General features: G+C 44.6%; 1 protein-coding gene across 1 annotated transcript; it reads left to right on the top strand.

The window, feature by feature from the left end:
• The first annotated feature begins 6,290 nt into the window (after window positions 1-6,290).
• LOC140076269 (serine protease 27-like) lies at window positions 6,291-16,666 on the top strand. Its single transcript, XM_072122821.1, has 5 exons — window positions 6,291-6,593; window positions 11,436-11,643; window positions 12,389-12,660; window positions 13,904-14,073; window positions 14,216-16,666. Exons 1-5 carry the CDS (start codon window positions 6,560-6,562, stop codon window positions 14,471-14,473), a joined length of 942 nt encoding a protein of 313 aa, XP_071978922.1. The 5' UTR covers window positions 6,291-6,559; the 3' UTR covers window positions 14,474-16,666.
• Window positions 16,667-16,787: the final 121 nt, after the last annotated feature.

The following is a 16,787-nucleotide window of genomic DNA, read 5'->3' as shown; positions in this document are numbered from 1 at the left end:
GCACTGGGGTTACTGCATCTTATTGAGGATTTCAGGTTAAGCTACAAGGTTTGGATGTAACTTAAAGCAAGGACGAGGTGTCTGCATCATACAATGAAGAGACTCCATCCAGACTGAACCTTCATTACAGGGATATAAGAATTCTGCAGATAGAGGGGTCATCAGAGATACTAGAGGCCATCAGTGGAGGGTATCGGAAAAAGTGTAGGCCACAGAGATAGTGGGGTTATCAGAGATTTTGGGGTCATCAGAGATATTGGGGTCATCAGAGATATTGGGGGCATCAGAGATAGTGGGGTCATCAGAGATACTAGTGGAGGGTATCGGAAAAAGTGTAGGCCACAGAGATAGTGGGGTCATCAGAGATACTAGTGGAGGGTATCGGAAAAAGTGTAGGCCACAGAGATAGTGGGGTTACCATGGATAGTGGGGTCATCAGAGACAGTGGACGGCGTCACTGATAGAGAGGTCATAAGAGATAGTGGAGTCATCTGAGATAGTGGAGTCATCTGAGATAGTGGAGTCATTAGAGATAGTGGGGTCATCAGAGATAGTGGGGTCATCAGAGATAGTGGGGTCATCAGAGATACTGCAGGTCATCAGAGATAGTGGAGTCATCAGAGATTGTGGAGTCATCAGAGATAGTGGAGTCATTAGAGATAGTGGAGTCATTAGAGATAGTGGAGTCATTAGAGATAGTGGGGTCATCAGAGATAGTGGAGACATCAGAGATAGTGGAGTCATCAGAGATAGTGGAGACATCAGAGATAGTGGAGTCATCAGAGATAGTGGAGTCATCTGAGATAGTGGAGTCATCTGAGATAGTGGAGTCATTAGAGATAGTGGAGTCATTAGAGATAGTGGGGTCATCAGAGATAGTGGGGTCATCAGAGATAGTGGGGTCATCAGAGATAGTGCAGGTCATCAGAGATAGTGGAGTCATCAGAGATTGTGGAGTCATCAGAGATAGTGGAGTCATCAGAGATAGTGGAGTCATCAGAGATAGTGGAGACATCTGAGATAGTGGAGTCACCAGAGATAGTGGAGTCATCACTGATAGAGAGGTCATCAGAGATAGTGGAGTCATCAGAGATAGTGGAGTCATCAGAGATAGTGGAGTCATCAGAGATAGTGGGGTCATCAGAGATAGTGCAGGTCATCAGAGATAGTGGGGTCATCTGAGATAGTGCAGGTCATCAGAGATAGTGGAGACATCAGAGATAGTGGAGTCATCTAAGATAGTGGAGTCATCAGAGATAGTGGAGTCATCAGAGATAGTGGGGTCATCAGAGATAGTGCAGGTCATCAGAGATAGTGCAGGTCATCAGAGATAGTGGGGTCATCAGAGATAGTGCAGGTCATCAGAGATAGTGGAGACATCAGAGATAGTGGAGTCATCAGAGATAGTGCAGGTCATCAGAGATAGTGCAGGTCATCAGAGATAGTGCAGGTCATCAGAGATAGTGGGGTCATCAGAGATAGTGCAGGTCATCAGAGATAGTGGAGACATCAGAGATAGTGGAGTCATCAGAGATAGTGGAGTCATCAGAGATAGTGGAGTCATCAGAGATAGTGGAGTCATCAGAGATAGTGGGGTCATCAGAGATAGTGGGGTCATCAGAGATAGTGCAGGTCATCAGAGATAGTGGGGTCATCAGAGATAGTGGGGTCATCAGAGATAGTGGGGTCATCAGAGATAGTGGGGTCATCAGAGATAGTGCAGGTCATCAGAGATAGTGGGGTCATCAGAGATAGTGCAGGTCATCAGAGATAATGGAGACATCAGAGATAGTGGAGTCATCTGAGATAGTGCAGGTCATCAGAGATAGTGGAGACATCAGAGATAGTGGAGTCATCTAAGATAGTGGAGTCATCAGAGATAGTGGGGTCATCAGAGATAGTGCAGGTCATCAGAGATAGTGCAGGTCATCAGAGATAGTGGGGTCATCAGAGATAGTGGGGTCATCAGAGATAGTGCAGGTCATCAGAGATAGTGGAGACATCAGAGATAGTGGAGTCATCTGAGATAGTGGGGTCATCAGAGATAGTGCAGGTCATCAGAGATAGTGCAGGTCATCAGAGATAGTGGAGTCATCAGAGATAGTGGGGTCATCAGAGATAGTGGGGTCATCAGAGATAGTGCAGGTCATCAGAGATAGTGGGGTCATCAGAGATAGTGCAGGTCATCAGAGATAATGGAGACATCAGAGATAGTGGAGACATCAGAGATAATGGAGACATCAGAGATAGTGGAGTCATCTGAGATAGTGCAGGTCATCAGAGATAGTGGAGACATCAGAGATAGTGGAGTCATCTAAGATAGTGGAGTCATCAGAGATAGTGGAGTCATCAGAGATAGTGCAGGTCATCAGAGATAGTGCAGGTCATCAGAGATAGTGGGGTCATCAGAGATAGTGCAGGTCATCAGAGATAGTGGGGTCATCAGAGATAGTGCAGGTCATCAGAGATAGTGGAGTCATCAGAGATAGTGGGGTCATCAGAGATAGTGGGGTCATCAGAGATAGTGGGGTCATCAGAGATAGTGGGGTCATCAGAGATAGTGGGGTCATCAGAGATAGTGGGGTCATCAGAGATAGTGCAGGTCATCAGAGATAGTGGGGTCATCAGAGATAGTGCAGGTCATCAGAGATAATGGAGACATCAGAGATAGTGGAGTCATCTGAGATAGTGCAGGTCATCAGAGATAGTGGAGACATCAGAGATAGTGGAGTCATCTAAGATAGTGGAGTCATCAGAGATAGTGGGGTCATCAAAGATAGTGCAGGTCATCAGAGATAGTGCAGGTCATCAGAGATAGTGGGGTCATCAGAGATAGTGCAGGTCATCAGAGATAGTGGAGACATCAGAGATAGTGGAGTCATCTGAGATAGTGGGGTCATCAGAGATAGTGCAGGTCATCAGAGATAGTGCAGGTCATCAGAGATAGTGGGGTCATCAGAGATAGTGCAGGTCATCAGAGATAGTGGAGACATCAGAGATAGTGGAGTCATCAGAGATAGTGGAGACATCAGAGATAGTGGAGTCATCAGAGATAGTGGAGTCATCTGAGATAGTGGAGTCATCTGAGATAGTGGAGTCATTAGAGATAGTGGAGTCATTAGAGATAGTGGGGTCATCAGAGATAGTGGGGTCATCAGAGATAGTGGGGTCATCAGAGATAGTGCAGGTCATCAGAGATAGTGGAGTCATCAGAGATTGTGGAGTCATCAGAGATAGTGGAGTCATCAGAGATAGTGGAGTCATCAGAGATAGTGGAGACATCTGAGATAGTGGAGTCACCAGAGATAGTGGAGTCATCACTGATAGAGAGGTCATCAGAGATAGTGGAGTCATCAGAGATAGTGGAGTCATCAGAGATAGTGGAGTCATCAGAGATAGTGGGGTCATCAGAGATAGTGCAGGTCATCAGAGATAGTGGGGTCATCTGAGATAGTGCAGGTCATCAGAGATAGTGGAGACATCAGAGATAGTGGAGTCATCTAAGATAGTGGAGTCATCAGAGATAGTGGAGTCATCAGAGATAGTGGGGTCATCAGAGATAGTGCAGGTCATCAGAGATAGTGCAGGTCATCAGAGATAGTGGGGTCATCAGAGATAGTGCAGGTCATCAGAGATAGTGGAGACATCAGAGATAGTGGAGTCATCAGAGATAGTGCAGGTCATCAGAGATAGTGCAGGTCATCAGAGATAGTGCAGGTCATCAGAGATAGTGGGGTCATCAGAGATAGTGCAGGTCATCAGAGATAGTGGAGACATCAGAGATAGTGGAGTCATCAGAGATAGTGGAGTCATCAGAGATAGTGGAGTCATCAGAGATAGTGGGGTCATCAGAGATAGTGGGGTCATCAGAGATAGTGCAGGTCATCAGAGATAGTGGGGTCATCAGAGATAGTGGGGTCATCAGAGATAGTGGGGTCATCAGAGATAGTGCAGGTCATCAGAGATAGTGGGGTCATCAGAGATAGTGCAGGTCATCAGAGATAATGGAGACATCAGAGATAGTGGAGTCATCTGAGATAGTGCAGGTCATCAGAGATAGTGGAGACATCAGAGATAGTGGAGTCATCTAAGATAGTGGAGTCATCAGAGATAGTGGGGTCATCAGAGATAGTGCAGGTCATCAGAGATAGTGCAGGTCATCAGAGATAGTGGGGTCATCAGAGATAGTGGGGTCATCAGAGATAGTGCAGGTCATCAGAGATAGTGGAGACATCAGAGATAGTGGAGTCATCTGAGATAGTGGGGTCATCAGAGATAGTGCAGGTCATCAGAGATAGTGCAGGTCATCAGAGATAGTGGAGTCATCAGAGATAGTGGGGTCATCAGAGATAGTGGGGTCATCAGAGATAGTGCAGGTCATCAGAGATAGTGGGGTCATCAGAGATAGTGCAGGTCATCAGAGATAATGGAGACATCAGAGATAGTGGAGACATCAGAGATAATGGAGACATCAGAGATAGTGGAGTCATCTGAGATAGTGCAGGTCATCAGAGATAGTGGAGACATCAGAGATAGTGGAGTCATCTAAGATAGTGGAGTCATCAGAGATAGTGGAGTCATCAGAGATAGTGCAGGTCATCAGAGATAGTGCAGGTCATCAGAGATAGTGGAGTCATCTGAGATAGTGGGGTCATCAGAGATAGTGCAGGTCATCAGAGATAGTGGGGTCATCAGAGATAGTGCAGGTCATCAGAGATAGTGGAGTCATCAGAGATAGTGGGGTCATCAGAGATAGTGGGGTCATCAGAGATAGTGGGGTCATCAGAGATAGTGGGGTCATCAGAGATAGTGGGGTCATCAGAGATAGTGCAGGTCATCAGAGATAGTGGGGTCATCAGAGATAGTGCAGGTCATCAGAGATAATGGAGACATCAGAGATAGTGGAGTCATCTGAGATAGTGCAGGTCATCAGAGATAGTGGAGACATCAGAGATAGTGGAGTCATCTAAGATAGTGGAGTCATCAGAGATAGTGGGGTCATCAAAGATAGTGCAGGTCATCAGAGATAGTGCAGGTCATCAGAGATAGTGGGGTCATCAGAGATAGTGCAGGTCATCAGAGATAGTGGAGACATCAGAGATAGTGGAGTCATCTGAGATAGTGGGGTCATCAGAGATAGTGCAGGTCATCAGAGATAGTGCAGGTCATCAGAGATAGTGGGGTCATCAGAGATAGTGCAGGTCATCAGAGATAGTGGAGACATCAGAGATAGTGGAGTCATCTAAGATAGTGGAGTCATCTGAGATAGTGGGGTCATCAGAGATAGTGGGGTCATCAGAGATAGTGCAGGTCATCAGAGATAGTGGGGTCATCAGAGATAGTGCAGGTCATCAGAGATAGTGGAGACATCAGAGATAGTGGAGTCATCTAAGATAGTGGAGTCATCAGAGATAGTGGGGTCATCAGAGATAGTGCAGGTCATCAGAGATAGTGGGGTCATCAGAGATAGTGCAGGTCATCAGAGATAGTGGAGACATCAGAGATAGTGGAGTCATCTAAGATAGTGGAGTCATCTGAGATAGTGGGGTCATCAGAGATAGTGGGGTCATCAGAGATAGTGCAGGTCATCAGAGATAGTGCAGGTCATCAGAGATAGTGCAGGTCATCAGAGATAGTGGAGACATCAGAGATAGTGGAGTCATCTGAGATAGTGGGGTCATCAGAGATAGTGCAGGTCATCAGAGATAGTGCAGGTCATCAGAGATAGTGGGGTCATCAGAGATAGTGCAGGTCATCAGAGATAGTGGAGACATCAGAGATAGTGGAGTCATCTAAGATAGTGGAGTCATCTGAGATAGTGGGGTCATCAGAGATAGTGGGGTCATCAGAGATCATGAGGTCCTCAGAGCTTGTCTCCGCTCCAGAGATAGTGGAGACCATCATAGAGACCATCACAGTCCAGCTAGTGGGACATCGGAGATCACCAGAGAGGGTGGGCTCATCACACATAAGAGGGTGATACATTTTGAGGAAATAAACCTTTCCTTTTCTTGTATAAACTGATGAAGGACCTTACTTCTTGGCTTGTTCCTCTGTTCTGTCCTTCAGATGCTTTTCTGTGGAGATCTCGCTTATTATCATAAGCTTCAGATGAGAAGAACAATAAGTTTGGCTTTGGATCCCCTATAATTACATATAGAAGTGGTTGGAGTCTAGAAGAACCAAGGAAGGAGAAGACCAAAACATCAGAAGAGTCTTGACAACCCCAAGAAACACAACAATGACTGAAGCTTGTGGAGACACTTCCTTGTATGAACACCCAAGTGTCTACACGGACATGCAAATCTATCCGGTTACTATAGAAGATCAGCGAATGACCCCCATTGTACAGACTAAGGATCTGTCATTACATAGAGAGGAAAAGTCCAATAACTGAGACAATGTCCCATTAGAAGTCATCAGGTCCATAGTAACCAGAGAACATCCATCACAGGAGTCCCGTCACTTACCTGCTGCGGGGGAAGGAGAGGTCCTCCATATAAAGGACGTGTCCATCACTGAGGTCAGGAGCTTCATACTGAGGACCAGAGGGAAGGCAATGACTCTTCTCTTCCTGACTCTGATCTTCATTGGTGAGTTACATCTTCATGTTGGAGGACACGAATGTGGAGCAGATACTTCATGTGCAAACTCCAGAGATGCTCCTTATAGTACACACAGGGCCACTGTGTATTATACTACTAATCCTGTATATAAGGACACAGCACAGTACTACTACTCCTATCCTATATATATGGGCACAGCACTACTACTCCTATCCTGTATATATGAGCACAGCACTGTACTACTACTCCTATCCTGTATATATGAGCACAGCACAGTACTACTACTCCTATCCTGTATATATGGGCACAGCACGGTACTACTACTCCTATCCTGTATATATGGGCACAGCACAGTACTACTACTCCTATCCTGTATATATGGGCACAGTACTACTACTCCTATCCTGTATATATGAGCACAGCACTGTACTACTACTCCTATCCTGTATATATGAGCACAGCACAGTACTACTACTCCTATCCTGTATATATGGGCAAAGCACAGTACTACTACTCCTATCCTGTATATATGGGCACAGCACAGTACTACTACTCCTATCCTGTATATATGGGTACAGCACAGTACTACTACTCCTATCCTGTATATATGGGCACAGCACAGTACTACTACTCCTATCCTGTATATATGGGCACAGCACAGTACTACCACTCCTATCCTGTATAAATGGGCACAGCACAGTACTACTACTCCTATTCTATATATATGGGCACAGTACTACTACTCCTATCCTGTATATATGAGCACAGCACAGTACTACTACTCCTATCCTGTATATATGGGTACAGCACAGTACTACTACTCCTATCCTGTATATATGGATACAGCACAGTACTACTACTCCGATCCTGTATATATGAGCACAGCACAGTACTACTACTCCTATCCTGTATATATGAGCACAGCACAGTACTACTACTCCTATCCTGTATATATGGGTACAGCACAGTACTACTACTCCTATCCTGTATATATGGATACAGCACAGTACTACTACTCCGATCCTGTATATATGAGCACAGCACAGTACTACTACTCCTATCCTGTATATATGGGTACAGCACAGTACTATTACTTCGATCCTGTATATATTAGCACAGCACAGTACTACTACTCCTATCCTGTATATATGAGCACAGCACAGTACTACTACTCCTATCCTGTATATATGGGTACAGCACAGTACTACTTCTCCGATCCTGTATATATGAGCACAGTACTACTACTCCTATCCTGTATATATGGGCACAGCACAGTACTACTACTCCTATCCTGTATATATAAGCACAGCACAGTACTACTACTCCTATCCAGTATATATGGACACAGCACAGTACTACTACTCCTATCCTGTATATTTGGACACAGCACAGTACTACTACTCCTATCCTGTATATATGGACTCAGCACAGTACTATTACTCCTATCCTGTATATATGGACACAGCACAGTACTACTCCTATCCTGTATATATGGGCACAGCACAGTACTACTACTCCTATCCTGTATATATGTGCACAGCACAGTACTACTACTCCTATCCTGCATATATGGGCACAGCACAGTACTACTACTCCTATCCTGTATATATGGACACAGCACAGCACTACTACTCCTATCCTGTCTATGTGGGCACAGCACAGTACTACTACTCCTATCCTGTATATATGGGCACAGCACAGCACTACTACTCCTATCCTGTATATATGTGTACAGCACAGTACTACTACTCCTATCCTGTATATATTTGCACAGCACTGTACTACCACTCCTATCCTGTATATATGGGCACAGTACTACTACTCCTATCCTGTGTATATGTACACAGCACAGTACTACTACTCCTATCCTGTATATATGGGCACAACACAGTACTACTACTCCTATCCTGTATATATAGGCACAGCACAGTACTACTACTCCTATCCTGTATATATAGGCACAGCACAGTACTACTACTCCTATCTTGTATATATAGGCACAGCACAGTACTACTACTCCTATCCTGTATATATAGGCACAGCACAGTACTACTACTCCTATCCTGTATATATAAGCACAGCACAGTATTATCATATACTGTATATATAAGCACAGCAGAGTACTACTACTCCTATCCTGTATATATGGGCACAGCACAGTACTACTACTCCTATCCTGTATATATGGATACAGCACAGTACTACTACTCCTATCCTGTATATATGGATACAGCACAGTACTACTACTCCTATCCTGTATATATAGGCACAGCACAGTACTACTACTCCTATCCTGTATATATAGGCACAGCACAGTACTACTACTCCTATCCTGTATATATAAGCACAGCACAGTATTATTATATACTGTATATATAAGCACAGCAGAGTACTACTACTCCTATCCTGTATATATGGGCACAGCACAGTACTACTACTCCTTTCCTGTATATATGGGCACAGCACAGTACTACTACTCCTATCCTGTATATATGGGCACAGCACAGCACTACTACTCCTATCCTGTATATATGGGAACAGCACAGTACTACTACTTCTATCCTGTATATATGGGCACAGCACAGTACTACTACTCCTATCCTGTATATATGGGCACAGCACAGCACTACTACTCCTATCCTGTATATATGGGAACAGCACAGTACTACTACTCCTATCCTGTATATATAAGCACAGCATAGTACTACTACTCCTATCCTGTATATATGTGTACAGCACAGTACTACTACTCCTATCCTGTATATATAAGCACAGCACAGTATTATTATATACTGTATATATAAGCACAGCACAGTACTACTCCTCCTACCCTGTATATATAAGCACAGCACAGTACTACTTCTCCTATCCTGTATATATAAGCACAGCACAGTACTACTTCTCCTATCCTGTATATATGGACACAGCATAGTACTACTCCTCCTACCCTGTATATACGGGCACAGCACAGTACTACTATTCCTATCCTGTATATATGGGCACAGCACAGTACTACTACTCCTATCCTGTATATATGTGTACAGCACAGTACTACTACTCCTATCCTGCATATATGGGCACAGCACAGTACTACTACTCCTATCCTGTATATATGGATACAGCACAGTACTACTACTCCTATCCTGTATATATGTGTACAGCACAGTACTACTACTCCTATCCTGTATATATAAGCACAGCACAGTATTACTACTCCTATCCTGTATATATGGGCACAGCACAGTACTACTACTCCTATCCTGTATATATGTGTACAGCACAGTACTACTACTCCTATCCTGTATATATAAGCACAGCACAGTATTACTACTCCTATCCTGTATATATGGCCACAGCACAGTACTACTACTCCTATCCTGTATATATGGGTACAGCACAGTACTACTACTCCTATCCTGTATATATGGGCACAGCACAGCACTACTACTCCTATCCTGTATATATTGGTACAGCACAGTACTACTACTCCTATCCTGTATATATAAGCACAGCACAGTACTACTACTCCTATCCTGTATATATAAGCACAGCACAGTACTACTACTCCTATCCTGTATATATAAGCACAGCACAGTATTATTATATACTGTATATATAAGCACAGCACAGTATTATTATATCCTGTATATATAAGCACAGCACAGTACTACTACTCCTATCCTGTATATATAAGCACAGCACAGTATTATTATATACTGTATATATAAGCACAGCACAGTATTATTATATCCTGTATATATAAGCACAGCACAGTACTACTACTCCTATCCTGTATATATAAGCACAGCACAGTATTATTATATACTGTATATATAAGCACAGCACAGTATTATTATATACTGTATATATAAGCACAGCACAGTACTACTACTCCTATCCTGTATATATGGGTACAGCACAGTACTACTACTCCTATCCTGTATATATAAGCACAACACAGTATTATTATATCCTGTATATATAAGCACAGCACAGTACTACTACTCCTATCCTGTATATATGTGTACAGCACAGTACTACTACTCCTATCCTGTATATATAAGCACAGCACAGTACTACTACTCCTATCCTGTATATATGTGTACAGCACAGTACTACTACTCCTATCCTGTATATATGTGTACAGCACAGTACTACTACTCCTATCCTGTATATATAAGCACAGCACAGTACTACTACTCCTATCCTGTATATATGGGCACAGCACAGCACTACTACTCCTATCCTGTATATATGGGCACAGCACAGTACTACTACTCCTATCCTGTATATATGTGTACAGCACAGTACTACTACTCCTATCCTGTATATATGTGTACAGCACAGTACTACTACTCCTATCCTGTATATATGTGTACAGCACAGTACTACTACTCCTATCCTGTATATATAAGCACAGCACAGTATTATTATATCCTGTATATATAAGCACAGCACAGTACTACTACTCCTATCCTGTATATATAAGCACAGCACAGTATTATTATATACTGTATATATAAGCACAGCACAGTACTACTACTCCTATCCTGTATATATGGGTACAGCACAGTACTACTACTCCTATCCTGTATATATAAGCACAACACAGTATTATTATATCCTGTATATATAAGCACAGCACAGTACTACTACTCCTATCCTGTATATATGTGTACAGCACAGTACTACTACTCCTATCCTGTATATATAAGCACAGCACAGTATTATTATATACTGTATATATAAGCACAGCACAGTATTATTATATCCTGTATATATATATATATATATATATATATATATATATATATATATATCTGCTCATGGTGGAAATTGCACAGAAATTTCCTTTTGATGATTTTGCAGCTCCGGCTTTGGCTTCCATCACCTCCTCCTCCTCGTTGGGGGGTGCGTGTGGCTCTCCGCTGGTCTCCGGCAGGATAGTCGGGGGCACAGACGCTCTGGATGGAGAATGGCCCTGGCAGGTCAGCCTGCGCTATCAGGGGTCCCATATATGTGGGGGCAGCCTGATCTCCAGCCAATGGGTGATGTCCGCAGCTCATTGCTTTGGAAGGTGAGTAATTACCAGCATCAGACAAGGTGATAGAACCATAGAATCCAAATAGCTGTGACTCCCCCTCCCTCCTCCATAAACCTCTATGTTATCTGATTCTGTAATTCTATCACTGTAACATCTCATCCTCTGTAAGTGCGGCTGCGGATTCGCTGCTGAGGTCATTACATTATGCTCCGACGTTGTTAGTGTGAACGACGGCTTAGGCTTCCTGTCTCCTTGATTGATTTGTACCAGAACCATCAGTTCTGCTCCGTTTCATCATTGGTTTCTTACTCTTCAATCACCTTCCGGGCCAGGACTCTGATTGTAGCATAAGCTCTTCCGGATCAGTACTATGAGCCTGTCATACAATGAGTTCTTAGTAACCTCCTTGTGTCGTGTTATTTCTGCCCTCTGGTACTTTGACCCATTGCCTGTATTTGGACTACCCTTTTGCTTTGTACTTTTGTACTGCCGTTGCCCTCTTGGTTTTGACCAATTTCTGGTGACTTTTCCTCTTTGTTTGTATTGCCTTTGTCTCCATGTTTTACACTTCAGCACAGGAGGGTACATCGACTAGTTGTCCATTACCGCCTAGGGTAATATGAGGCAAGTAGGCAGAGACAGCTGAGAACAGGGTCCTCTATCTCTTTCTGTGTCACCTGTCCATTTCCCAGAACCTGCAGTACAATGTATCAGTTCTTTGTCCAGAGACCCGTTATGTATAGTGTGGGGGTCATTTTTCTTATTATTTCTTCGGCAGCTCCGTTGATCCTTATGACTACAGCGTCTACTTGGGGAGATACCAGTTATCGTTGTCGGATGGTCACTCGGTCCTCTCTAGTGTCAGTGACATCATCGTACACCCCCTGTATACAAGTAGTGGATCCAAGGGGGACATCGCTCTACTGAAGCTCTCCAGTCCTGTCCCCTACACCCGGTACATCCTCCCCGTCTGTCTGCCCTCCGCCTCCGTCACCTTCTATAATGGGATGGAGTGCTGGGTCACCGGCTGGGGGACAATCTACTCAGGAGGTAAGGAACGACATTCCGGCTGAACTTACCTAGTGTACAGAAGACATATACACAATCTCATACTAATCTCCAACCAAAAAGTACAAAAAGAAACCTCAAAAACATCTTCATCATAAAAGTCTTATTCCTGATGTTACCTCTTATCGTTGCCCGTTTTACATCCATTTCATGACCTCTGATGGTCATCTACCTTCTCCTGCTGGTTGGTAGCAGAGGGGGATGGCTAGTATGGAATGGAGAATGCAGCAATGAATGGTCATGGACACCAGATGCATGTCCATGTGTAGAGACCAATACATAGACCAGACATTACAGCTGGTGGGCACACAAGTCCAGAAGCTACCAAGCCTCCGGTCACAACAAGTTGCAGCCACAGGTGGATCAGTCACAGTTAAGGGTGCACATAGTCTTCTCACAGATATTACCAGGCACAAATCCTCATGACTGGCGGTGGTGGCCTTATCATCCAGAGCTTGTGTCTTCTCACAGATATTACAAGGCACCCATCCTACCATACTGCAGAACAGTCCAGCTCATGACTGGCGGTGGTGGCCTCATCATCCAGAGCTTGTGTCTTCTCACAGATATTACGAGGCACATATCCTACCATACTGCAGAACTGTCCAGCTCATGACTGGCGGTGGTGGCCTTATCATCCAGAGCTTGTGTCTTCTCACAGATATTACGAGGCACATATCCTCATGACTGGTGGTGGTGGCCTTATCATCCAGAGCTTGTGTCTTCTCACAGATATTACGAGGCACCCATCCTACCATACTGCAGAACTGTCCAGCTCATGACTGGCGGTGGTGGCCTCATCATCCGGAGCTTGTGTCTTCTCACAGATATTACGAGGCACATATCCTCATGACTGGTGGTGGTGGCCTTATCATCCAGAGCTTGTGTCTTCTCATAGATATTACGAGGCACATATCCTCATGACTGGCGGTGGTGGCCTCATCATCCAGAGCTTGTGTCTTCTCACAGATATTACGAGGCACATTTCCGCATGACTGGTGGTGGTGGCCTCATCATCCAGTGCTTGTGTCTTCTCACAGATATTACGAGGCACCAATCCCACCATAGTGCAGAACAGTCCAGCTCATGACTGGTGGTGGTGGCCTCATCATCTAGAGCTTGCCCTTCCCTCCTGTGCACAGGTGCAGCAGTAACATGTGACGCTTTGGATTAAAAACCCTACAAGTTTCAATATCCAGATTTATTACTTCTCTCCACTATCTAGTCTCATTACCGTATCCTAAGACTCTCCAAATGGCGATGACACCAATCATTGACCGAGCAACATGTGACAAGTACTACCACGTGGGCTCCTACACCAGTAGTAGTGTCTCCATCATCCTGGATGACATGATATGTGCTGGTTACCAAGATGGAGGCAAGGACTCGTGCCAGGTAAGTGCCATCATGAAAGAGGTCACCACCACCTACCATCAGCTCTGCCAATAGATGCCGGTGATATGTAATGACCACAAATGCAGGAGACACTAGGAGACCTGTACCTGGTATTGAACATTTTTCCATTCTCTCCTCTTAGGGAGACTCCGGAGGACCCCTGGTGTGTAAAGTGAAGGGTGCGTGGTACCAGGCCGGCATCGTCAGCTGGGGTGATGGTTGTGCTATTTCATACCGTCCCGGAGTCTACACTCGCACTACGGCCTATCAAAGCTGGATACAAGGATACATCCCAGAACTTCACTTTACTTCCCCAAATGGAATCTCCAAGCAACCGGGTCCAGAAGTGACGACTCTGGTTCTACTTACACTGAGTTTAATTGTCTTTCATTTTGTTTAAGGAGAACATTTCTTAATCCATAATTCAATTGTCTGAGGTCTAACATTATTTCTAGACATGATGGGGCTCATTTAATTACCCGGTCCAGTCACGATCCAGTGGCATGTTCTCCGACGCTGATTCGGGTCTTCCGGATTCACTAAGGTCCGTGCACCCGATATCCAGCAGGTGTCGCTGCTGCGCCGAGGTCCGCCAGAGTTCACCTTCTTCGTCCCGGTGCATGTGAGTGCTGATCTTTCGGCACAAATTCTCTTTTAAATTCTGCGGTTTTTCCGAATCCGTCGGGTTGTCTGACGGCCACGCCCCCCGTTTTTTTGTCGCGTGAAAGCCAGTGCCGTGCGCCAAAATCAAGGGGCAATTCGGCGCAAATCAGAAATCGTCGGGAAACCCGACATAAGATCGCGATTCGGACCCTTAGTAAATGAGCCCCGATATGTCTTATGTTCTGTACTTTTTAGTTTTTCCCACTCTTGTCTCAAATTGTCTGTTGTCTCAGAGCTGGTGGCCGGAGCCGCTGCTATGTCACCCATGCAGAGAAGAGTAGAACCTGCTCCATATCTCTTTCTCTCAATCAGAACCATCAGTATCATAAAGGACAATAGAGTGACCTGTACTGATGGGAATAAAGCACTTGGGGTGAGATAGAAAAGGAGGTAAAGGTGAGGCGATAACCAGATGCCTGCATTGACCAGTGGGAAAAGCAGGACAGGGGTAAATAAGGGGTAGCAGAGGGATGTTGGGGAGGGGGGAAGGGTGGGGGGACAGGTAGCAGGTGGGCGTACCAGGCATGCAAGTGGTGGCTGGCACTTCCTGCTTCCTCTCTGGACACCACATTCCCGCCCTTTATGTAGAAGATGACTTTGTCCGCGGGATGAGACCTTTGAGGGGACATTATGGAAGGAAAGTGCAGGAAGGTTGAGCTGAGCGCATAACCTACAAGCTATTGGAGGAGGATTGTGGCTTATAGACGGCCCCCCGAGGGTGCGCTCGGGTTTTTGGGGCTACCTGAAGCATATTTATCCACCCCCCCAGGCCGGAGGGTTGCGGGGGGTTAAGCAGATAACCAACATTTGGGACTCCCCCCTCTTAAGCCTATTAATAATGTCTGCTAATATTTCATCAAACTGCTTTGTCAATAAAGCGGCTGCTGCGGCCTTATTTATTCCAGCGTCACGCGGTGTCCGTGTCCGTTATTTACGGAAAGTGTAACGCAGCAAGGGAGTCAGTATGAAGGGAACTGCGTATTCTAGAAAAGTTACGGTATATATTAGGTCTGTCTTTTATACAATGGGTCTGAAACTTACAGTGATCTCCCGCAGTCTCTGTGTGGACCTGTGTCTCTCCTAGAAGCTTCACTAGTATCATATAGAACGTAAGTAATCACTTATGGAATAAAGCAGAGGGGGTGAGATAGATACTTATTAACTTCTTTAGCCCCGCTCTATCACTCAGGATCATATAGGACATAAGTAAAGTAATGACTGATGAAATAAATCAGAGGGGGTGAGATAGAAACTTATTAACTCCTGCAGCCTAGCTCTTTACTTGTATCCCCCCTCTATCACTCAGGATCATAAAGGACATTTTAGAGAAGTAGAGACCTCCGCTGATATTAACAAAGCACTTGGGGTGAGATAGAAGCTCCATATTATCTATAGCTGACTCTTTTTCCTTGTATCTCTTTTACAGGACTTGGCTCTAGATAGAAGACTCTTATCAGATGTCACTGGTTTGATGTTATTTATAACCAGTATTTCTGCTTCACTACAATGACAGACCTTCCCCTTCCGCTCTCTTTCGAGGTTCCTCATATTTCTAACACTGATTACCAAACACCCTGCATTCCCGATATAGCGATAAGGACGTACAAAGAAAGTTTTACTGTCCGTAGGTTTTGGAGTTTCTGCAGCGCACAGACCTGTATCTCCTTCACCACTAAGAAGCTTTGCTAGTATCATATAGGAGATTATGGAGAAGTAATGAAATGTTCTGATGGGAATAAAGCACTTGGGGTGAGATAGCTTGTATTATCTCCAGCAGTTTCTGTCCATGCCTATATCTCCCTTCTATCACTCAAACGCATCAGCAGGATCATCTAGGACATTTTAGAGAAGTAGTGACCTCCACTGATATGAATAAAGCACTTGGGGTGAGATAGAAACTCCAGATTGTCTGCTGTAGCCGGTCTCTGTTCTTGTGTCTCTTCTTTAGAGGACAGATAGAAGACTCTGTTGATATTGTGCGGCTCTTGATTCACAACAATTTATTTAGTCAGTAGTGAACATTGATGGACAACGCGTTTCGGGGCGTCCTG

This window comes from Engystomops pustulosus, chromosome 8 (genome assembly GCF_040894005.1).
Source record: "Engystomops pustulosus chromosome 8, aEngPut4.maternal, whole genome shotgun sequence".
In the NCBI taxonomy this organism is placed as follows: Eukaryota; Metazoa; Chordata; class Amphibia; order Anura; family Leptodactylidae; genus Engystomops; species Engystomops pustulosus.
The sequence above is the reverse complement of the archived record's forward strand: the minus strand, read 5'-3'. Positions and strand labels throughout refer to the sequence as shown.